The 24547-nt window shown below is 40.0% G+C and overlaps 1 protein-coding gene across 5 annotated transcripts in view; it reads left to right on the forward strand.

The window, feature by feature from the left end:
* Positions 1-1736: 1736 nt before the first annotated feature.
* Positions 1737-24547, forward strand: part of pdxdc1 (pyridoxal-dependent decarboxylase domain containing 1) — a 31517-nt gene continuing 8706 nt past the window's right edge. Inside the window, exons 1-21 of one of the 5 annotated variants that reach the window (XM_051073797.1) lie at positions 1737-1984; positions 5807-5984; positions 6204-6272; positions 7018-7101; positions 7262-7408; positions 8212-8401; positions 8523-8591; positions 8698-8776; positions 8956-9040; positions 9769-9817; positions 10885-10986; positions 11304-11429; positions 12075-12125; positions 13266-13310; positions 18534-18594; positions 19667-19737; positions 20417-20522; positions 20655-20829; positions 21998-22116; positions 22230-22351; positions 24410-24502. In XM_051073797.1, coding sequence (XP_050929754.1) covers positions 5908-5984; positions 6204-6272; positions 7018-7101; positions 7262-7408; positions 8212-8401; positions 8523-8591; positions 8698-8776; positions 8956-9040; positions 9769-9817; positions 10885-10986; positions 11304-11429; positions 12075-12125; positions 13266-13310; positions 18534-18594; positions 19667-19737; positions 20417-20522; positions 20655-20829; positions 21998-22116; positions 22230-22351; positions 24410-24502 — 1920 coding nt within the window. In that variant the 5' untranslated portion in view covers positions 1737-1984; positions 5807-5907. Of the gene's footprint in view, positions 2018-5806; positions 5985-6203; positions 6273-7017; positions 7102-7258; positions 7409-8211; positions 8402-8522; positions 8592-8697; positions 8777-8955; positions 9041-9768; positions 9818-10884; positions 10987-11303; positions 11430-12074; positions 12126-13265; positions 13311-18533; positions 18595-19666; positions 19738-20416; positions 20523-20654; positions 20830-21997; positions 22117-22229; positions 22352-24409; positions 24503-24547 lie in introns of all 5 variants that reach the window. The other 4 variants (XM_051073796.1, XM_051073795.1, XM_018697955.2 and 1 more) reach the window with 4 other exon arrangements.

A 24547-nucleotide genomic window follows, 5' to 3' on the forward strand; every position in this document is an offset into this window, starting at 1 on the left:
CTGGTGCATACATGTACTTTTGCTGCTTCAAAAACATTTCTTTTTTTTACATTTAAAAGCAATTCCATACTTGTGTGTCAACCGTGTGTGTCAAGAAGAGACTGTAATAGATGTAAACGATTGCATGGCTTTCTCAGACAGATGATTTGGAATGAGACTACTTCATTGTACCCTGCACAGGTCAGATATTCAGATATTTGACTCAAGTAAAAGTAGCTATATTGCACTATGGAAACACTCCAGAGTAAATGAAGCCCTGTGTTGAAAGTTTATGTAAACGTATATGTTAGCAAAGTGGACTCGTATGGCCTATGCAGTTAATGTGACTGTTTCTGACATTATTGTATTATCATTACAGATGCTACAGATGCACATTTTATAAGATCATTCATCTTCTGTATGTAAAATTGAAATCTGTAAAGAATTAGTACGTTGTCAAATGTTTCTGTTTCCCTCTAAACTGAGGTGGAGTAGACATAGTACCTCAAAACTGTACTTCAGAGCAGTACTTGAATAAATGTACTTAGCTCTTCCAACACTGTCAAAGAGGGGTGGCCACCCCCTGACCTCCCATTGTACCTTTATTTTGACACCCATGACCAGACTAACCCACCAGAGGGCCCGGGGGCAAAAGTTAGCTGTGGGACCAATGACTCCTGTTGATCACATATTTATCAGAACAGACTGACCTGAGGACGCTTCAACATCTGAAGTGTCATGCTGACTCCAACAAGATCAACAAGCTCATCAGGATAGTTGGCTCTGTCCTGGGGGGTGGAGCTTCAGACATGAAAGTAGACAGCAGCACCTACAGCAAGTGGTCCTCCACCAAGACTAGGGATGAGGTTCTCCCAAAGTCCCTCTTCAACAACGACATCTTGCATCATCACAAAGTTAATTTAGGAAACTGTCGTCAACAGAGCAGGTATCTATTAGCAGAGAGCAGAAGTCCTGCTACAAAACGTTGATAGTAAACTATTTGAATCAGCTGATGGGTGACGTTGTCTTTTTGTGCTGTGCTGCTCTTCATCCAGTTTTAAAATGAACCTGTGCTAGCTTGGAGGATCTAGATAATCTTAATAATAACTTTAACATAATTTCAAAATAATTGTAATTTTAATTTACATAATTAACATTGTCTTAAGATGCTGTTGCCAGTTAAAGTTTAAGTTGACTACTGATTTCAACAGTTATAATGACTGTTGCTGCAAGTGGATGAAACAACAATAAAGAAACCTTAAAACATCACTTTTGTATGTCATGGTTGAATTTGAATATTATTGAGTAACATTAACCAGCCTATGTTCCTAACACTTTCAATCTTAATAAAATGAAGCTACATCTTCAGTTTTCAACAGCTGCATAACTTTATGTGAATCTCCTAATTTAAACACCATAAAATGAAAGTAACTGCAATCAAATATTTTAAGAGACTTACAGCAGCTGAAGTGACAGAGAGTGCCTCACAGTTACTAAGTGTACCAATATGGACAGGTAATGGTACACATCTAAACATTTTCCTGTATTAAGCCGTGCACTGTCTTAAACAAAAAAAACTACGATGCTATTTTTAGTCTCTTAATAAGTAAGTTTATTTCTACCGTCGGAATGAGGCTTTTTTTTTAACAGACTAAACATTTCTTACATGTTCGTTGGTATCGTTCCACGTTCAACAAAATAAATCAGTAATTTAAAAAAAAAAAAAAAAAAAAAAAAAAAAAATCCGTCGTCGTCTTCTGTTACCACCTGACTGGCCAGTGAGTGTGACGTCGGCGCTGCCAACGTGGAACGCACGTCGCACGCTGGTTCAGGAAGTAAACTGTCCGGTTCAGACTCCGGGATACGGACACAAGTGAGCAGTAAATACGTGTCAAAGTCACCATTCCAACACGCCGTCCCGAGGCTCTCCGGAGGGACACCGCGGCGATTCCTTGCCACAGATTTCCCGCATCTCCGGTCAGGCTGTCAGTTGTGTGCAGTGTCGGTAAGAGGAACGAGAGCTGCGAGAGCGAGCTTGGTCAGTTGGTGTGAAGCCGTGCGTCTGTTGCTAGCTAGCCGTCTGTGTCATGCTCTTCTCCGCGGCTGTGTGCAAGCTCTGTGAAATGTGTATTTTATTGCAGCTGCTCTTGCCGCATCACTAATAGGAGAGACAGCCGCTAACACTGCGGTTGTGCCAGGCGAGGAGGAGACAGCAGCCTGATGAACAGTCAGAGGATCCTCCTCCATTAGAAAGACAGCAGCAGTGCACCTGCCACAGCCACGTCTGTGGAAATAGGCAGCCTTTATTAGAGGAAAATATGAAATATCTGTAGGCTTACTTTAAACTTAATGCCTTTTCTTGTTGGTGTAACAGGGTCATAAAAACCTTATGATACCCATGACAACATCAACAACAACAATAATAATATTATTATTAATAATAATGATAAATCTGAATTCGTATAGCACTCTTTAAAAAATAAGGTTTGCAAAATAAAGATAAAACATTTTAAAAGTGTAATAAAACTGTTAAATAAACATTCACATGTATACAGTACAGTGCACATTACTGTGAAAAAGACTTTCTTCTTGTGGACAACTAACTAAGTAACTAAGTCCAACTAACTAGATGTTTAGTAAATAAATAAATTAATACTTTATTAGTTTTTCAGCAGCATTTTGGGCAAGTTGTAGACAACCCTTAGACGATTTGCTGTGGTAGTAGGAAGTTACAGCAGTCAGGATGAGAGGGTATAAAAGCATGGATTTATTTTTTTTTAAGCATTTCCACCTCTGAGACATTGTGGGCCTGAGATTTGCCACGTTTCTCAGCAGGAAAAAGCAAGACTAGATCAAAACAAAGACAAACATGTTGGTCCAGAGTCAGAGCCTGGCACCTAGATTTCTTACGGATGATTAGACCAACAAACTGAGAGACCAAGACCATCCATTATTTTAGGGACAAGACCAGGAGGCACAGAAATTCATGGGTTTTTTCAACACTTAGCTGTAAGAAATTAGCATCCATCCAGTCTTCTATCGCATTTAGGCAGTTATTTAAAACTGACAATGTTGCTATATTTTGAGGTCTGAATGAGACATATTTGAATATCATCTGCACAGCAGTGATAGGAGACATCTTTAAAGTGCTCTAGGCACTATTGTGACTGGTGGGATTACATGGGTTAAGTGTCCAAGGGGAAGCATATACTGTACAAGAAACAAACAGAGCAGGACACGGCTGAACCTGAGCACACCACAATACAGAGCTTCAGTTGAGGAGCAAAACTGCCAACAGAAGCCTCCTGAACTTCTATCAGAGAAGTAGGAGGAGAACCAATGCAAAGCTGAACCAGGGAGACCCACTCAATGTCCGAGTCTATCAACCAAGATCCGGAGGTCCACATTATCAAAAGCAGCACTGAGATCCAACAGCACAGACACTAAACATTCTCCTGAATCCTGTCACATGAGGAGGTTTTCAGATCACAGTTCACCAAATTACTAAGATCTTGGAGAGCTATTGGAGAAAACCTCTCCAGGACTGTAGGCTGAGAGGAATGAATGAAAGAAGGAAAGGGACCACTTTATCCAATGCAGAAAGGTGTTTGTTAAAAGAACGTACCAAGTGGTCACCATCACCGTGCATATCAAGGTAAAATAGGGAAATGGCAGAAAAGTTTGTGTCAGAAAGGTGGTTAAGGACACTTGAGCTAATGATATTGCTGCAACATAAAGTAAGGAATCCAGATTACACAAAGTGAATCTACCCACATTTTACATTTTATATCTGTTTAAGTCCAGTTAGATTGACTGATGGAGTTATAGATGGCAGTAAATGAGGGGTCATCCTAGAGATAAAGATAAATGTACTTTATTGATCCCATGAGGGAAGTTCTGGCGTTACAGCAGCAGAGACAGCAACAACAGGTAACAACAGCAAAATGAAAAATCTTTAAAATATATACAGGAAAATTAATTTAAGTTACAAATTTACAAATTCACAGTAACCATCTCAATGATGAATAAATATAGTTGTGTGCAATATTTTCATCTGAGAATGAGAATGAGTGAAGTATGATGAAAATATAGGTAGAAAATATGTAGAAAGAAAGAAGAGAAAAAAAGTATGACATATGTACATTACAACATGTGCAAATCTTATTATTATATTGTTATTATATTATTGATATGACTGTTGTTGCAGCTGCTGTTGTTTTTTGACTGTGAGAACACTCATTGTTCCTACCGAGCTTATAGTTTATAGTTATAATGTAAATATTACCATTATTTTCTTTCATCATTGCCTCATTCCTGCTGTGTGAATTGCAGTACTGTTCTGTGCAAATGAAAGCTGCTTAGTACAGCCCATGTACAGTAGTTCAGCTCATATAGCAATATGAAGATGTGATAGTTTCACTCTTAGCCTATATTGCATTCATTGCATTCCTATTACATTGTCAGACTATCAGTAGGATCAAATTTGATGCAGAGGACTCAGAGATATCCTGTTTGTTGGAGTTTGTGGCTTACAGAGGTCTGGTGAGCTCACTTCTTTCCTAATCCACACCCTCTGATTTATTTACTCACTACACTTATAGTCTTAAGACTCAGCCCATACTGACTCAAGTCACTTCACTTGAGGCCATTTGTCAGACTCCACAGCTCCCTCTGGAGACAATAAAGGCTTCCCAGAAGTTTTCTGGTGTACAGTATGCAGCAAAACACACTTTATGTGTAAAATTGGTGGCGTTCCCCTTTAAGTTCTGGGGAATATTTCATTTTTAGAATTCCTCCTATAATTTATTTGTGTACTGTAGATACCTACCCCTAGGGAAGTCATTCATCTATTTACATTGTGTTACATATCTTGAAGCTCACATTTGCGTAACACAGTAATGATAACAGGTTTCATTAGACCTTATTATATCGGCATCATTATAAAACAGGTGACTGAGTGAAGCAGACAGTAGTCCTGTCCTGTGAAGACAGAAACATGCTGCAGTGTGCCAACACAGGTCAGCAAGAGGAAGACTAAAGTCTGGGATGTAAATTATGCTGCATTTAAATTATTATACATTTTTGGAAATATTTTATGAGGAAGGAAATAAACTCAACACATTTGTTAGATCTCAAGGGTACACACAGTGTGTTTTGGTGACTATACTGATGTAAACAGAACTTTTATTTGTCTACAAGAAAGCAGAGTCCCTTTAACTGCTGGTGAGCCTCCAACACATAAACACTTGGACATTGAAGGATTTTCCATTGTACATAAACAGTACAAAGGATATTTTAAAAAATAATGCCATACTTCTTAGTCATCAGTTAACTTCATACTGAAAAAAAACTAAAACAAATCAACATTTGCTGTGGTCAGCTTTTATTTGTAGACTGATGTGAATGGTGAGTAGCAGGGCTTGTCTTTATAAAACCTCTAAAAGTTGACTTGAAGTGAAAGAAAGCCTTCACTTTTATTCTTCCAGGGTTCATTTGACCATGTTCCCTGTTATTTAATACTAATTTTAACACTACATTTCTGAACTACTCTGTATTAAGAGCCTTGAAGAGATTTTGTGCTGCTACATGCCTGTTCTTCTCTCACAACCCAAGGGTCAGACACAACAGACCCTTGGGTTGTGCTCTGAATAGATCACTTCAAGCTATTCTTTGGTCTTTTTATTGCTTGGGTTTCTCCCTCACTGCCTGCTGCTTATTTAATGCCTTTGTAATTTGAATTCTCTATTACACAACTGAAAGTGTTGTAGCCTATTTAATGATTGATTCCAAAATGATTGTCCTAATATTCTCTTTAACTCTCTCCCAGCACACACGCCCACTCACCCCACACACACACACACACACACACACACACACACACACACACACACACACACACAAAAACATATACACACACATAAACTTTAGATGATGGTGGACTCCACACTGGCTCAAGTGGGCAAGAATCTGAGTGACGCCATGAGGATCCTGGAAGACGGGCAGAGGTAAGACTAGAGCCTGTTGTCCCAACTCACATGCGACAGCGAGGAAGTGACCAAAAGTTATGCTAATGACTTTCTAATGATCTTGTGATTTCAGTGAGTGTTCGTAAAGATACTGAAAAGTACCACAGAGCAAACTTTCAAAACATATAAAGCATCTGTACGTCTGTTTTAGGTTGAATAGTGTAATAGTCGATCTTTGTGTGTTTGCAGTGTGTTTAGAGAGCTGGAGACAGGAACAGAGAGGCGGCGTTTCAGCAGAACCAGCATCCCCGGACCCCTGCAGGGAGAGTAAGACACACACACACACACACACACACACACTCACACGGTCAGTCCAGGTTGAAGTTTAAAGTTTTATGGTGATTCACAGCTGTAGATCTCTGGAGTGATTCTCATCCACTTGGTGATATGAGAAAACTGAGACCATAACAATATTTCATAAAAGAAGCAGGATTTTTTTTCCTCCTTGTACAAAAACTGACCTGAGTCATTGCTAACATTTTCAAACTAATGAAAGCCTGGTAGAGACTTAAAATGACTGAAAATTGATTTTCAAGGTACTTTTACTTTTTAAAAAAAGTACAAGTACATGCACAAAAAACAACTTTGTTACTGTCACGTACTGTACTGTCATTTCTTACTTCCACCCTGTCCACTCCATACACTATGAGTGGTGAAAAACTCCACAATGTAGCTTTAAAATGTTCTCAAGTCAGCCATTACAGTGTATTATTTCCACATAATTAATGGCAGAGTGCTGTGTAGAGGCCACTGATAAGGCTCTGAGCTCTGCATTTTAAGTAGGGACTGATCACAAACTAAGTCAAAATGTATCGGCGTTATTGTTAATTTAATGATTTAAATAATTGATTAAAAATGGTGAGAGCTGGAGAGTTTGTCAGTGATTTTAGGCTGACAGTACATTTTCTGTGGTTTGTGTAAACTGTGGCAGTGGGAAGAGTTTGAAGTTTGTGTTTGGAGAACAGTTGAGGAGCTGAAGCTAATCATTGGTTTCTTTATTTCTCCTGTGCAGTGGTCAGGATGTCACCACTATACTGCACCTAGTTCACAACCTCATTCATGAGGAGGAAGAGAAAGAGGACAAGCCCAGCCAACAGTAAGTACGAGTGATAAAAATGATATAGTACTGTACATAGCATAGTAGTTCCTGAATAATATATAAAAAACACAGAACAGGTAAGGAATGGAGGAAATAGACGGCCCTCAGTATAAAATGCATGATAAAGCTGCTGTTTGTTGTTTGGTGTCTCCAGTAGGATGCAGAATGTGGGTGAACAGGGTCACATGGCTTTGCTGGGTCACAGCCTGGCAGCCTACATCTCAGTGCTGGACAGAGAGCGACTGCGGAAGCTGACCACTCGGATCCTGTCTGACACCACATTGTGGCTCTGCAGACTGTTCAGGTGCGCCTGTGGCTACAACCCTGCAGAAAAGATTTGATTCTGTAGAAATAATCTCTGTTTTGTGTTGGTGACGTGATGACTACACAGTGAAAATGAGTGTCAGCAGGAGCAGAGTAGCTTACTATTAAAGCCGTTATAGAAACACAGCTCAAACATCCTCATTAAAGGGGTTTTCTATTGTGTTAAGTATGAAAATGAACCCTTCTACAAAGACAAGACAGAAGCTGTGTGACTTTACTGCCTCTCTGACTTCCTCATTGCTTGTTTGCATAGTCAGTGACTGTGCAGCGAAGTCTGCATATTTTTGACGCCCGTGCATAGCACAATAATGTTCCAATAATAGGAATCATAAAACAGCATAAAACAGCAGATCAAGCCAGAAATAGAAACACTGCCACAACTACTGCTACTCCTACAGAATAATGCCAAATACACAGCCAAAGAAAGTGCAGCTAGGATAGAGCACTGGTGTTCAGGACTCTTTTAATGAAGAGATTCAGTCTCTTACTGGCTGCAGAAATAAACAAGAGTCTAAAAAAACTAGTAGGCAGAAATAAAGATTAATCAGTCAACCAAAAAAAAAAAAAAAAAAATGCTTTCACATTTTTTTCCTCCACAAAATGTTCATGTTTACTGTAGAACCTCTGGGTCCTGTTTGTTTGGGTAAAAAATAATGTTTTCTCAGATTCTGCGGTTTGACCATTTGTTGGTGGTGGAGCTTGGTTAATGTTACTCTCTGCTTTCAGTGCCTTGTCTTTAAACAAGTCACTGTCTCCTCCATAATAATCTAATCTGTCTCTCAGGTATGAGAACGGCTCAGCTTACTTCCACGAGGACAACAGGGACGGCCTGGTCAAAGTGTGTCGGCTGGTCATAAACGCCCGCTATGAAGAATATGCATCTGAGGGGTATGCAGTCCTGAGCTCTAAACAGCCAGTCATCTACCAGAGTGCGTCCAGCAGGCCGGGTCTGGGACAGCACCTGTGCAGCCAGGTAGGAACAGTTACACACAAAAAACACACACACACTGCAGAAATGATGTGTGTGAACATTTAATGTGATTAACTGCCATTATGATCTTTGAAATATTCATATTCAGTTTCTGTGTCATTAGCTCGGCCTGCCGCTCTCCAGTTTGTGTACAGTCCCATGCAACACCATCTTTGGATCCCAGCACCAAATGGTAGGAGAATATAGATGAGAGAGAGAGAGGGAGAGAGAGACACACATAACTATCAGATAGTTCAAATGAAAAAGATTTTGCTCATACCCTGGTTTGTCACTGTCAGGATGTCGCCCTGCTGGACAAACTAATCAAAGAGGACGTAGAGGCTGGGAAGCTTCCTTTGCTGTTGATTGCCAACGCAGGTGAAGGACAATCACAGTCCAAACACTGCACTTTACACTCTGTATACATGTGGGACATTACATTAAAATAGTATTAATGATAAATCAGTAAATCAGCAACCTCTGAGAATTTGATCTGCACTTTCATATGTTCATTTGGACCTTTTGTGGTAATTTATATGTGTTTTTTTTTTTCCCAGGCACCCCTGGGGCAGGCCATACAGACAAGTTGGGTCGTCTGAAGGACCTGTGTGATCAGTACAGCATGTGGCTTCATGTGGAGGGGTGGGTCAGTTCTCTTCCTCTGCAGTGGATTGTCTTAGTTGAATAGTTGAATGTTTTGGGGGAATGCGCTTTTTTCCTCAGAGTGAATCAGTCAGATGAAAATCAGTCTCATCTCTGTGCGTTAAGTACAGAGCTGGAGTTAAGTCAGCTTAGCTTAGCATAAAGTCTGGAAGCAGTTGGCAAATTGTATCTTGTTTAAGACATTTAACAATGACAAATTCTGGGTTTATGTAAAGTTACATGCTAGAACTGTTTCTTAGTCACCAGTTTTGTTCTTAGTCACCATGAAACCATCTACCTTTTGGTAAGAAAGCAAATATACATTTCCTTAAATGTCAGACTAGACATGTAAAACTAAAACGCTCACCATTTTTAACATCACTTATTCACAATCCTTTGATATCCTTATACATGTAGTTATTACATTGTGTTAGCTTTAGTGCCACAAAACGTTTTTTCTCATTGCCTTAAAGCATTCCAGATGTGAACAGATGGCACAGAATATGCAGTGTGGTACTAGATGCAGTTAGTCTCTGCATTGGTTGTATCTGTTTATGGTAATGATACCAATGTCATAAAATGAACATCATTTAAAATGTTTTTTTAATGATAGACATACAGCATGACTTTTAAATTCTACAAATGCATATGAGCATTACTTTAGTATCTCTAGCATGTCACCACTAGTATAATCTTTATTGCTTATGATGTTGTTTTTCTGTTTGCAGGGTCAACCTGGCAACCCTGGTACTGGGTCAGGTCCCTTCTGCTATCATGGTAATCTTATGTTTAAACTTAACTGTATTTTTTTTTTTTTTCTCCACAAGAAGTAGATGAAGTCAGTTTAATGTAGGGAGAACCAGGTCGAATGTAACAAGTTGATTTTCTTGGAGTCCATAAAAGTCTGAAATGTCTGACTGTGTCAGCAGGTAGAGAATGCAACACTGACCAGAAACATAAAATATTGCATAGATATGTCAAAGTCTTGCTGTGTTTTACCCGGGAAATTGTTTTCAACTGCAAAAAGTAATTTCACTTGAGCTGTAATTTTTTTGAATGACATTGTTTCATGTGTCATAAACATGATCTGTTGACAGATTATTCAGTACTTTGACACCTGAAGTTTGCAGTGTCTTGAGTTTTTCAGTGTGGATGCCAGTCAGGTTTAAATGTCTAGAGTTACTGTTGGGACGATTGTAACAGCTGATTCATTCACCTCCACTGCTAACACAGTCAGACTGTGTGTGTTACAGAATCAATTACATTTATCAAAAAATATCATTTGTAGCAGGAATTTAGGCAAATGCAAAGTGTTAATAGGTATGAAAAAATGCGCATTGATCATTACAAGTACGTTTTCAAAATGAAAACGAAATCGAAATGTATTATTTATTATATATTCATTATACTCATGTTACATCAGTGTTTAAAAAAATATGTTTCCCCTTGTTTTGCCTTGAAGGGTCAAAAAAGCTAAGAAACAAAAGTGATAATCATAGTTTATTATCAACACTATCTAATAAATGATGGAATGTATGGTGGTCATGATGGACAATGGTCTGTAACAGCAAAATAAGTTAGATAGATGAAGCCAACAATGAGATATTCTGTGTTTAAAAATGCTTATAATCACATGTGTACAGTGTAAAAACCTGGAGGAGAAAGATGGAAGAGTTGGAAGAGAAAATTAGACAAACATCTGTGTCTCCATACTCTACACCTGCCAGTGTCAGAGCAAGCCCTCCTGGTGTTATTGTCTCACCTCGTGTTTTTTATCATAGAAGTCAGACACTCAGTAAATGTGAAAATGTCTTTATCTGTGTGTATTATTCTTTTCTCTCTAGGCAGCCACCAGAAGTGATAGTATGACACTGACACCAGGTCAGTGGCTGGGACTGCCTGCTGTAACTGCTGTCACCCTCTACAGACATGAAGACCCAGCACTGGTAGGCTCATATAATTGCATACAAATTGATTAACCACAGAGCGTTGTATGTTTTGGTAGCGTTTTTTAGTGATCCTCTTGATCGCCTGTTAAAGAGATGTATCACCCTTGCTACTGTGACCTTTATGTCAGTCTGAATGTTTTTAAAATTACACCCAGTGGTAGGAGGTGTCATTTTCTGTTCACAGTCAAGACTTTTTTAACTACTCAATATCCACTAGTTAATCTATTCAAGATCATTGCTGTAATTTCATTTAGATCAGTTGTATTCTGTTCAGCTCTCTGCTGCTAACAGACTTGCCTCTCTGTGTCTCTCAGTCTCTGGCAGCAGGTTTGACGTCCAGCCAGCCTGTGGAGAAGCTGCGAGCGCTGCCGCTCTGGCTCTCTCTGCAGTACCTCGGTCACAATGGAATTGTCCAGAAGATCAGACAAGCCACAGCTCTGGTGAGCATCACTTGAACCACAGACCAGCATTTTAACTTTTTAATATTATTATTATTTTTTTGGGCAGTCTTTATTTGATAAAGAGAGACAAGAAATGTGGGGAAAGAGCAAGGGAGAGACAGCAAAGGGTCCGGCTGGACGGGTGTTGAGCTGGGGACCAGCTGCTCAGGGCGTGTTCCCACATGGTCTGCACCTTAACCATTCAGCCAACAGGTTCCCCTCACATTTGTACATCTCTGTTTGTATACGGATTAAACAAACGAGACACAACATGTTAGTTAGGAGTTGTTAAGCGATGGAACAATTTCTTTCAATACTGATAAACTCAGAAATCTCTCGGTCCAGTTATCATTTTGATGTTTCTCTTTGTGTACAGACCAAACAAACAAGATTCTGTGTATCAGTTAATGTACATCAGGTGTTGGTAGATGCTGTTTTGAACAGGCAAACCTTTGGACTAATGGTGTCATGATTTAAATACATATAACCACAAGAAATGTTATCAATCTCAAGAAAGCAAACAAGCACATTTTCCAAAAAGCTGAGCTAGTTAAAATATTTTTTAAGTTTTTAGAAATAAATTTTGGTGCATCATGTCGCAGTCATATTTTACACATTTCATCCTTACCTCTCTCTTCCCTCCAGAGCCAGCAACTCCTGCAGAAACTGAAATCTCTGGCCTCCATCAAAACATCGGTAGGTGGTCTCTTCATGTTCTGCCATTTATAAATACATAATATCTGCCATAATAAAAGATGAACAGGCTGCCTGGTCAGGCTTCAGATATTTTATGAGAAATAGGTCAGGGATACTGCACTGTTAATCAACTGAAAAATACCAGTTAGTAAGAGATAGTGTTTGGTATTTTATCATAAAATATGATGTGAGTAAAAATACAGCTGCAGTCACCTCCTCACAGCACTGCTACATGCTGCCCTGCCTGGTAGCAGTGACTGACAAACTATACTCCTGAAGCCATCCTTCAGAAGAAGATATTAGGTGTGATAATTGAAGTATATATTTGCAACCAAATATTATGAAATACCTGCTATCAAAATAAATCTTGGTCATATTTTTGCTGATATCTGACTATGGCCTCTAGCCTCATGGTGGTAAACTGGTGGTAATGGTGTCTAATGCTGGGTGTGTCCTCTTGTGGTGATCACTCTGTTCACCTCTGAGTGCAGCAGTAGTGCGTTTGACTTCTCTGTTGTGTGAAGAGCCTGTGGACAGAATGCACACACTGACACTCACTCTAATATTAGACTGACATCATATGAAAAAATATAAACTCACTGCTTAGTAGCTGCGACAGAATATCAATATATGCTAAAACTCTGACGGAGCAGGCTGGAGGTAGTTGCTGGTAGTTGTCAGTGTTGAACTGGACTTGGACAGATAAAGTCCTGTGATGAAGTTCATGACATCAGCAGCAGAGACAGCTGGTAAAGGGACAGCCTACTCAGGTCATTATAGTCTTAACTAGCCCTGCCTCATCAGACCCACCATACCACCATGAAACTAGAGACTGTTGTTTGTTCAGACCTTGTTCTAAACACACTAAGTGCAGCATATGTGAAAATTTGATATTTACAACCTGCATATATTAGAGGAAGTGGTTAGATTCTGGTGCAGTTTGACTTAGACCAGTCACATGTAAAATGCCTGTTGAAAAAGAAATACTGGTTAGTTAATTATTTGCATAATGGACAGCTTAGTTGTCATGTTATGTTTGTGGAGAAAGTTTACAGGAGAACAAGGGATCAGAACCTTGCTATGTTTTAATAAATAACATTTGGAACATGCTCAAAGAAAAAAACCCATTTGTGTTTATAGGATGTGCTTGAGACAGAGATCTCTCTCGTCGAGGCTTTGACCATGGTAACATCAGAGTTGTGTTGATACTGAAACAGTGTCAGCTGTTCAGACTTGGCTTAAAGCTTGTTCACTGGCATCCACTAAGACAAACACTGTATCCATACAGTCACTGAGATGTCATACAGGTCTAAACCTAGATTAATAGCATGACACATTAAAACTACTGTAAACAGGATGCAGTGAACAAGAGGGTTTGGGATCAGAATCATGACACAGTGGTACTCAACCTCACTGTAACTTGATAAAAGGATGAATTTCAGTTTTGTCTTAGTTCAGAGACATTCACTGTGGACATGCAGCAGTTTGAGTTTTTAGTACCACTGTGTTAGGAAGATGTGTATGAGCCTGCAGGTGTCTAGTGTGAGTATTTTTCTGTGTGTGTGTATAGCTGTAGTTATAGTCAGTGTGGGTTGCCTTGGTTCCAGGGCGTGGTGTCGCCGATCCCGCCCATCTCCGGGGCTTCACTGCGGGACGTTCTGGGCTCTCTCATGCTCTCTATTGTAGGTGGGACCAAGCCTCTGCCCGTCTCCCTCACTTCCCCCTTCCCCTTCCCCTCTGTCTTCCCTTCTCTTCCTTTTCTTTCTTCCTATCACTCCTGACCATTTTCCTTCACCCACATCAGCTCAGCGGTGTTTGGGTCTCCATTGGCTGATGGACTGTTCACTTCTTCCTAATTGTTTAGGATGTGGACCACTCAGGCATGTTCTTTGAGGTACTTCAGGGAATGCCTCTCCACACTCATTAAGTTTTGTTACCTTTGGAAGAAATACAAGGGTCATGAATAATTAATGAATGTGTCACGTGTTGTTGCATCTCATTACTTCTTTTAGTTCCAAATCCAAACACATGTAAATGTTATTAGACCACTGATGGCACTGAGGTTTCATTTTGACCTAGAAATATCCACAGTCCACTAAACTATGAGTCGATGGAAACTTTGTGTTCCTGATGAAGGGCAAGCTGGTTACTCCACCAAGTATACTGTCCTGTCATGCTCACAGCTTATTAACTGTAGTTATTTGCAGCAGTCAGGGACAGAGTTCATCTTTCTGATTGTTCAGAGTCTTTCTGTGTTAGACTTGTGACTACAAAGGTGTTTACCTGAGTGTAGAAGCAAGAATAGTCAATTGCCAGGGTTGGGAAGATCTTTCATAGTCCTCCTAGTTGTGGTTCTGCACCCTTCTGATTAGGGCAGCACAGTTACTATAAATTATATATTAATATCAATCACAGTCATGATTTGGCTTCCCACAATTAAATGAACCTGATTTCTTGCAATATTGATATTTTAAATGTGTGCTCCACTCATAGAAAGCTCTGCATATCAAACTGCTGCACACACACCCTGCAGCGTCAGTTCAGAGTAGAAGAGTAACAACAGAGAACAGACAGACCAAACAAGAGCGACTGTTGTTAAGTAAGAACAAAGAGAACAAAGAGTGACTGTAACACACAACCTGTTCAGCCACCTGAGAAAAATACCACCTGCAGTAAGGTGTATGCAAATTTAACTTTGCTAAATTTACCTCACTAAATCCCTGTCTTTGTCCAGTCTCACCTCATCCATAACAACAACTTTTGACATGTCACTATCCATCCAGCTCCCAAAGACAGACTGACATAATCAATGCGATCCCATTTCATTTGGCCAGAGGTATGTGTCCAATAAACACTGAGTGACAGCAGTGCTTTGTTGGTTCATTTTTGGGTGAAAGGTTTGGTACAATTATATTTTAAATTAGCAGCAGTGTAACACAACATGGAAGTGAAAGCAGTGCTCAGTTTATTTAATGAGAACGTGCAATGAAAAAATTCTGTCCTCAAAATCAATGAATAATTGCGAAACATAATTGTGATTTCAATCCTGAACAAACTAATCATGATTATCATTTTGGCCATGATTGTGCAGTCCTACCTCTGATATATGTGGCTACATTCAGACTGGCAGTAGCCCTGCATGAAAAAAAATTCACTCCTCTCATTCATTTAAATAGAGTCAGGTCAGCAGCACAGCGACATGCCAGCATAGAGAGCGGCAGCAAAACAACACAGGGTTATCTGGCAAAAGAGTTGAACTTGGCTCAACTTTTGCTGCAGTGCACGTCATCTGGCAAGGTGCACCAGTAACATATTTCCTTCCTAGACCGTGTTTTATTGTCTCAGTGTTACCTTAAACAATATGCCTCCATCAATTCAGCCCCTGTTTTTGGTCTGAGTCCCTCCCTGATGGTAAACCACTCTCTGTAGGTCCCTGCGTAGGGCAATTCATAGACCACACCAGCAAAGTAGAAGGTGCTTAATCTCTGTGGGATGCAGAGCGTCCTGAGCTGGTCTGAAGTGGTTCAGGCATTAATGATTAACGTAGCCTTCTAGCCAGTCACTACAAACATGACAGAGGAGTTAGAGCTGTTTCTGACCGCACAGTTGTGTGCACAAGGAGTACAGTGGACAACCTTGGCGGCATCTGTATTGAGGGATTTAGAGGTGTGAAAGCCCACCCTGACCCCCTGAGTTCAGAAACTTACCCAGGCACAGAGGGAGGTGTTAAGTCCCTGGTCCATCAGCCTAGCAGCTAGCCCAGTGGGGTTAAACTGAAGTTTCTAAACAGTCCACAAATCTTAAAATAATATCTTAGTGTTTTATTTTCTTTCTTTAAACCCTGGTTATTGTCTTTCGAACCACTGTATGTCTGATTTGTTCAGCAATTCAGACTGGTCTGTTGTGCTCATTGGTAGCTATCCTGTTTGGAAAATCAATCAGAGCCTTGTAGGCAGAGTTGAGAATGGAGACATCATCTTTCTGTCTTTCCTGGCTACATCCATGAAAATGGTGACAGAAAAATGGCCACAAGTCTAGATGAGATTTGTATTAACTAGTCAGAGCAATGCTGTTGGGCTGAGTAATGAAGCGAAATGAAACACTTCAGTCTGATTATCAGGCCTTTTTTGAGTCGTTCGTTAACAAACATCCTGTAATATATTGCACATGTAGGCACACTGAACATGTCACTTTCCAGAAAGAGGTGGTTCAAAGCCTTGTCATGAAATTTGGCTCGGACATGTTACTAACAGGATGAGTTATTAGAACTGTGGTGAGCTTTTTTCGTGTGCAGTCAGCATTTCAGTTTGTCTGAGACTTTGGTCTGATTGGTTTTTATATTCAAATTTTAGCACGCTGAAACGTTAGGTTAACATTAACATAACATTATAATGTAGCTCAAACCACAGCGGCACCTTAATACAGCCCTAAGTGCAGCTATTAGTCATTTCCCATGCAGTTATCCTCTTTGGAGGTGGCTGGAAGGCATCCTAATCAGATGCCCCAAAAACATCAACAGGCTCTTTTCAACATGAAGGGGCAATGCTCTTAATCTTACTGGCATCCTCTTGACTTCTAATGAAATTAAATGCAGCTGTAATGACTGTCACCCATTCTCTGTTGTCTGGGTAGTACTGTGGGTTGTGTTTTGTTTGCTACAGCTAGCCCCTAGCAGTTGATGTTGTCAATGTGTGTATGTTTTTGGTATCCAGGAGACCAGGTCCATAGCATCCATTCAATCTTTTGTGTATGTGTTGAGAGATAATAACTTCATTTGGAAGATAATAACAACACAATTGAAACCAACCTCAACTGTGTCGGCACTCGTCTTGAATCTGTGGTTAAAATTTTTTTTTTTTTTTTTATAAAGGTGTTCCCCCTCCTTTACAGTTTGTATCAGCCCTACTTATCTGGTTTTCTAGTTTGTGCTTTACTCTTCTTTGTCTCTTTCTTCTTCCTGCTTGGTTGAAAACATCTTAATAGTTGTATCTATGGGCTTTAGCCTTCTTGAACCTTCACTTATCTGTTTTAGCTCACATTGTTAACTTCTGGGTCCTGTCTGAGTTTGTTGCTTCATCTAGTGCTGGGTTCCTCCGGTGGTTATATACTTAGGATTCCAGTAATGAATTAACTTAACCCCGCTGGTCTGTGGGGTCCAGCACTAAGAGGAGAGAACCCTGGAGAAGAGGCCGTCTGAGCTGGTGCCTGTGCCCTACCAACAGTCTAACTACATTAGATACACTGAAACCCTTAAGGTCTTAGTATGCTTCAGATGAACTTATCGTGTCCAAAGGTAGAAGTCAGTATATCTGTTCCAAATGTCCACACTCAAAGGTGTTGCCTAATAAAGAGGGATGCAACAAATCATACAATCGCACACGAGAGAGAAGTTCAAACCCTGTCTACTTTTACACAGCTACACATTTGACTGTCAGATTTTCTGTTTCGGAAAGTTACAGAAACTGTTGGACACCTCCATTGGGGTGGGGGGGGGTCAGATGCTACTGATGCTGATCCAACAAGACCTTTGTTTGAAGCATACTGAGGCCTTGAGACCTGACTTGGATGAAATAACCTTTTGTGTTTTATTTAGTAAAGCTAATTTTTTTTTTTATAACCACACATGCACGTGAATTATTCATGACCCTCACATCAACACCCCAGAAACAGTAGCCTTTCATTTCAGCTTCACTCAGGCATGATGCTTGCCTTAACCTTTCACCTGGATGTCATCAATGATAGGCTTCACTATGGGTTTTATTTCCTGTCTTAGTGTTATAACACATGTAACTTCACTGAGATCAGTTGTTTGTTGAATCTGATTCAGGGTAAATGACATAGTTCAGTTTGACACAAATACTAAGCTAATGCTAAACAGGAGACAACAACCCCGGGTGATGTACTGAAAAACACAGGTATGTCCAGGTACTGCCTGCATCAAGAACCTGATTGCATGGTTCATAGACTTACTTTTGAAATATTTTACAATGATAATGGAGTAAGTGGCCAGTGCCATATATTAATCTGTTTGCTTAGTTGATTTTAATCAAGTGTCAGGTTGGGCAGTTTGGCAGCCAATTCATCATCCAGCCAAATGTTTTCAACTGAAGCTGTAACTTTGGTTTGGGCTGGTTTGTACCACTGAGAGGCAAGGACCACCACCTCCATACAGAGCAGTTTGACAACTCAAACAAAAACTTGTATGTGACATACAGTTACAGTTACCATGGACATAACACATAGTACTTGCAGTAGGCATGGATGCAGAGCAAACTCGTAAATACATGTTTACATCGCACCCTTTCAGCTTATGATAATTATTTTGCATGTCATAAAGAATATCACTTGATAAGTGTTATAATAATGAATGTCTCAGATGCCTGATTGGTATCTTTGTGTGTCCAACAGGTGGAGGATGAACATAGCTCTCCTGTGGTGCTGTTCAAGTTTTCCCAGGAAATGAGTGCTGGTAAGGGTCTGACCGCTGACTCATCAAACATGATGATGAAAATGTCTTTTAAAACTAAAAGGGATTCATGTAATGATAAATTCTAACCTCAAAGGTCCAATTACTAGTTTTTGGTGCTTTCAACCAAATCTCATGGTTGTCATTACTGACGGGAACTTGCTCAGTTTTCAGCAGATGAACTAAGTACAGAGGTTTGGTCTTTTGGTCATATGTAGGGGGAGGATGGTAACATCTGTCTGGTCATCTGCCGACTTCTGGTCAGTAACCTTTGACCTCTTCCCAGTACATCCAGTGTTAACTGACAGCTGATGTTGTCTGTTTCTGCTGTGATCCTGCATCACCTCAGTTTTCCTGTCAGCATCATCATCTTAGGATAGATCAGGGATTCCCTTGCACTGGTTGACCTGGAGTGCCCCTTGCACCTGCTGCAGCTCCCTCTCTCTATCTTCCTCCTCACTGATAAGATGTGCTTTGTGTAGGAACGTCCTAACAGATCTTTCATGTCGATAAGTTGTTGTGGATTCAAAGGTCTGTGTGAGTGGGTTTACTGTACTGTTATGGTCTTTTGCTGAAGGAGATCATAAGATGCAGTTGAAAGCTCTGAAAATCTAGTAAATTGACCTTTTGAGCTTATATTATTTTGTCACACTTTTCCCAAATGTCAACAAAGAACCTTGTTATTTTAAATGATGATGAGTAATTATTGAGATAATACCAAGATGGTGAATGGATGGACTGCACTTATATGGCACTTTTCTAGTCATTGCGACCACTCAAAGTGCCTCACACTACAGGTCACCCATTCACACACACATTCATACAGTGTTTGTTCTGTCAATACAGAGCTCTCTAGGCACATGCACACACATTCACACACCAATGGTTTTGCCATTGGGGGTAATTATTTAGGGTTCAGTATCTTACCCATGGATACTTCGGTATGTGGACTAGAGGAGCTGGAGATGAAACCACCGACCTTCTGGTTAATGGGCAACCCGCTCTAATAATAATAGTATCATCATCTTAGTGTATTGTTGTATTGTTACTTTATAAATGGATGCTATGTTTTTAGCATCCAGTGGGGGCTCAGTGGAGGGTTACTGTGCTGGGGAGAGAGAGGTCCTCGACGCTTTCAACAGATGGGTGAGTGTTTTTTCCTTCTGGAGCCTGTACTGTAACCAGTATTTTTGTGTCTTTTGTGTTATTTAATGCTGCACCAATCAGTATGTTAGGTATTAACAATTGATCAAATGATTTTGTGTAATGTAAAAGCTCTCCACAGGGAATTGTAACGAGCTGTGCAGTTCCTCTCAGTTTCAGTGAATTTATTTCAGTCAGGCCTGATGCAGGTTATTCATATATACATTACAGATACAGATTTTATTTGTATTTCTTTTCCTAATTTGCATTTTGTATGAAGTTAATTAATATGAAATTAATTAACTAAATTAAATTCAATTGCAGGAGGTTAATTAATAAATCAAATATCCAATATCTGAAAGAATCTCACTAATTAACACTAAACCTTGCTCACAGTTTTGTATCTTCATATCCCAGTGAGATACTTCTGTCTGAGAGCTCTCCCCCATAGTCCATAGCTATGGCTACTTGTGGTTTTGTTGACAGTTTCATCAGCAGGATAGTAGGAGGACATTTTGTAACTTGGCAGCACCTTTCTGTCCCACAACAAACGTTCAAAGAGTCAGAACTAAACCCTTTCTGGACAAAACAGGCAGTTTTGTGGTCAGTATGTACAACACTTAAGTCCCAAGTTGACCAACAACACAATTTAAGTATTCCTTTTCTGTGTTCCTGAGTGTAGCTGGGTGAGCAGCTGGCCCGGTTGGTTCCCTCCAGTGGAGTAGAAGTAGTGGAGCTTGAGGACGAGGGTACCTGTGTTCGCTTCAGCCCCCTCCTGACTGCCGCAGGTAACATGAACACACACAAGCACATAAACACAACACTGCCTCAATGTATTTTTGATATTATTAAATACTACCAGCAAGATTTAGAACATCACCAGGAAACAGTTGTGACTGTAATGTCTCCCTCCCACCCAGTCCTGGGGACCCAGCAGGAGGATGTTGAGGACCTGGTGGAGAAGCTGATGGAGCTTGTGCCTGTGATGAGCTCCACTATGTGCCTCAGACAGGACTTCAGAGAGGAGACCCACCGACACGCAGCCTCGCTCAGATACATAGAGGAGCTCAGTTGGCCTGGTCTGGGAGCTGTCCGGTAAGGCTGATAGGCTTCAGGCTGTTCAGAGCTCTGTAGTAAATCATCTTCTCTGCACATAGGAAATAAAATCAGTTTAATGAACCTTCACCAAACCAAATGTTTTTAACACCAGACCAGCACTCTCCTCTTACATTTTTCATTTTCATTCATGCCAACTGCACAAATGGTTCAGGAAACTATTTGGCAACTTGGAGACGAGGGTTTGAATCCTAGATGAAGCACTTGGGATATGGTCAGTAGGAGTGAAGTTGATTAACTGATGATTAGACTTATTAAAGAAATTCCATAGGTGGTCCAGGTGGATAGATGGTGAGATCAGACAGTTGATGATGGGACCTATGAGGATTGTGGCTCTGGGGGTAGAGTAGACTAATGTTGGATTGACCCCTGGTTTCTCCTGTCCATGTTTCAAAGTCTTCTCCTAAGACACTGACCCTGAAGTTGCTGCCTTGCATGGCAGCACCGCCGTCATCAGTGTGTGAGGGAATGGGGTGAATGAAAGGCAAAAATTGTAAAAGGCGTTGTCCGTTAAGGTAGAAAAGCATTGTATAAGTGTAGTCCATTTGTTTAGGTGATGAGCTGTATTCAGCATGGATAGACCAGGGGTTAGGAATGCTGGGTGATGAAGTTGTGAATAAGATCAGATGGCCAGATGGATGATAAGAAGGTTAAAATCAGGTAATACAAGTGGTTAAGTAAGCAAGGTAAGTAAAACAAGTACAGTAGAAGAATTAGGTAAAGAACAATGATGAGATAGTTGGTAGTTCATAGTGGTGGTTCTGCAGATGGTTAGGTGGCCCAGTTGAGTAATAAACAGGAGCAGCTGGATAGAGTAGGGTTGTAGAACACCACTTGGTACCTGGGTGATGAGGATTTGAATTCTGATCGGAGCACCTCCAGAAGTGAATGAGGTGGCACGTAAGTGAAGGACAGTGACAAGTGAGATAGGTTTGGTGAAAGTGAAACGGGTAAATTAGCTTGAATGTGGGAAGAGCTGATGATAAGGTGAGAAAATGTATTTGTAGATTCACTTTGAGAGGAGGAGGTAAGCATCCATCCCTTTCACAGTGGTTATTAATGATGACATCAACAGCACAATAAGTCCATCACTGATGTGGTCAGTACAGTTCAAACACAGGGTTGTGACAGATGTGCTGATGTTCAGGTATCAGCCACAGACTGAAGGAGTGGATGAGAACAGGAGGAAGCAGGAGCTGGAAAAAATTAACACTGAGCTGCTGAAGAAACTGCAAGAACTTGACACTGACATCGTCTTCTCCACTGGTTAGTACTGCTTCACCTCAGAGAGGCCTCTGAACAATGTGACTTGCAGTGTGTATCTTACTCAACTTTTCTGTCGTTCCTTTCACCTTTTCTATCTCCTCCTCTCTACCCAGGTCCTGAGTTTGGGACAGAGGAGGACTGTATCTTTGTGGGTATGGTGACTGAGGACGTTGACGTTCCAGAGCTGGTGGATACAATAGCTGCCCTGGGGAGGGACATAGAGGAGAGTGGAAGGGTAACTGCTATATTCACTTTAAATGGCACCTGAGGGTCATTAGACAGTTACAAAGAATATTCTCAAAGATTAAATGAATAGTTTAGATAATGTTTTTTACATTTATACATCAGGCTTAAGCTTATTTTATTAGCTTCCAAACAATATTTTCTAAATTAGCAACTTAATCTCATGTGAGCAGTAAAGTTAAAAAAAAAAAACAAACTTAAATTGATTTATAAGGGCACATTTCTAGATCAGATGTCATAAAGTGTTTCACGAAAAAGACTAAAGAAAGACTTAGAATAGAGACTCAATGTAGAAATAATAAAATAGATCATGTTTAAAAACTGATCAAAGGAAAGTCTAAATAGGTTGGGTTTGAGCTGCTTGTTAAATTGTCCAATGGGAGACAGGCCCCAACCAACAAACCCTGATCCGAGGACCTTGGAGATATTTGGATGATGTAAGGCTGCATTTTCTCTAATGTTGTCAGCTTTATAACCTTGTAGAGCTTGAAAGACGTTTCTTGGATTAACTGATTCCAAAAATGATATTTTATTAAGGCTGGTCAATAGGGTGTTAAACAGGAGTGCCTCAGACACTTAACGTTACAGATGTCCTGAGCTGATTCTAAGGATCAGGTCAGTCTGGGCATATTTTAATGTCTAAAATAATTTAAACTTCTTTATCATTCTGATCTCTGCTGTGTTTGTCCACCTCAGCCTGCTGCAGAGCTGTTCTCCTTTACAGTAGCTGGGATCTACACTACAGCATTTCACTGCATGTGAAAGTCAAAATTAGTGTGTGAATGTGAAAAATGATTTGGACACACTGGTGACTAACTCTGAATTCATACACTGAATTTTGGCAAATGCACTGACACATTAAGGTATAACACTAATTATCATTATCAAGATGAGATATTCAGGTAGCAGCTTCTCCTTTTACCCTGCACCACCTGCCACTTTCACTGGTTAGAATAACAAACCTGAGGCAGCAGATCATATCAGCTGTCACTAATTCATTCTGAAAGTAACTTGATAACAGGCCAACATTAACTTGTCCTGTGTCTGGTTAAAGTTCTCTTTACAGTCATGGTCTGTATACAGACCCCTGCTCTGTAACACCACTGTACACTTATGAATTCACTGAGTGTTTTTGTAGTTCCAACTATCTAATAAACTCTTAGTGATACAATATGTCCTCTCTCCAGCTAACTGCTTCACATCAGTTTCAGGAGATGTATACTCCCAGTTATCACTTTTGTTCATATTATATCACCTTTATTTTGTTTAACCAGGACCTCCAGTATTTGGATTAAATATCTTATGTGAGTAGGTTATACAGTAGCTGTTATTTTAATATATCTAATTAACATTTAGGTAAATATGTAAATATAGGATTGGACTTGGATCAAGTACAAAAAAAAAAACATGAACTGGGAGAAAATTGATCTGGTTATTCCTACTTAACACACAGTCAGATAACAACAGTCAGTGTAGAGTCAAAAGTGACATGATGTGTTTGACTAAGGATTTAACTGGTGAAGAGAAAGAACCAAGGCTTTCTTCAGGGAAAAGACCAGCAGCGACACAAATAAGGATCTCTGTTTTATCAGCATTGAACTGTAAAACATTTCAGCCCTCCAATTTAATAGCAATTAAGACAAGTCATGTAAGATACTGTGGTCTACAGTGTCAAAAGCTGTGCTATGAGTGGGTGACACAAGTCCTACCAGAGGAGTTTGACTAAAGGAAAGGCTCAGACTTCTTAACAGTTCAGTTCAATTCAATTCAGTTGTATTTGTATAGCGCTGAATCACAACAAAAGTCATCTCAAGGCACTTTTCATACAGAGCAGGTCTAGACTGTACTCTTTAAATGTCAGATTTTAGTGCTAACTATGTCCATAAGTAATGCAGGGCTTCACACACACAGTAGCACAGAGGTAAATCCATCACAGTGATCCAGGATGTATTAATGATCATAGATTGATCATATATTAGTGAAAAGAAATTATTATCCAGAAAATTATATGTTGTCTTTTTCTAAATGGTTGTTATTCTTTTCTGTGTAGTTGTTGGAGAACATGACGGAGGTGGTGAGGAAAGGCATCCTGGAGGCAGAGCTACAGCTGCAAAAGGCCAATGAGGAGAAACTCATGGAAGAGGTGAGTGAGTGAGTGGGTGATAAATGAATATACTGAGTGATCCTC

Source organism: Lates calcarifer, linkage group LG11 (genome assembly GCF_001640805.2).
Source record: "Lates calcarifer isolate ASB-BC8 linkage group LG11, TLL_Latcal_v3, whole genome shotgun sequence".
NCBI lineage: Eukaryota > Metazoa > Chordata > Actinopteri > Centropomidae > Lates > Lates calcarifer.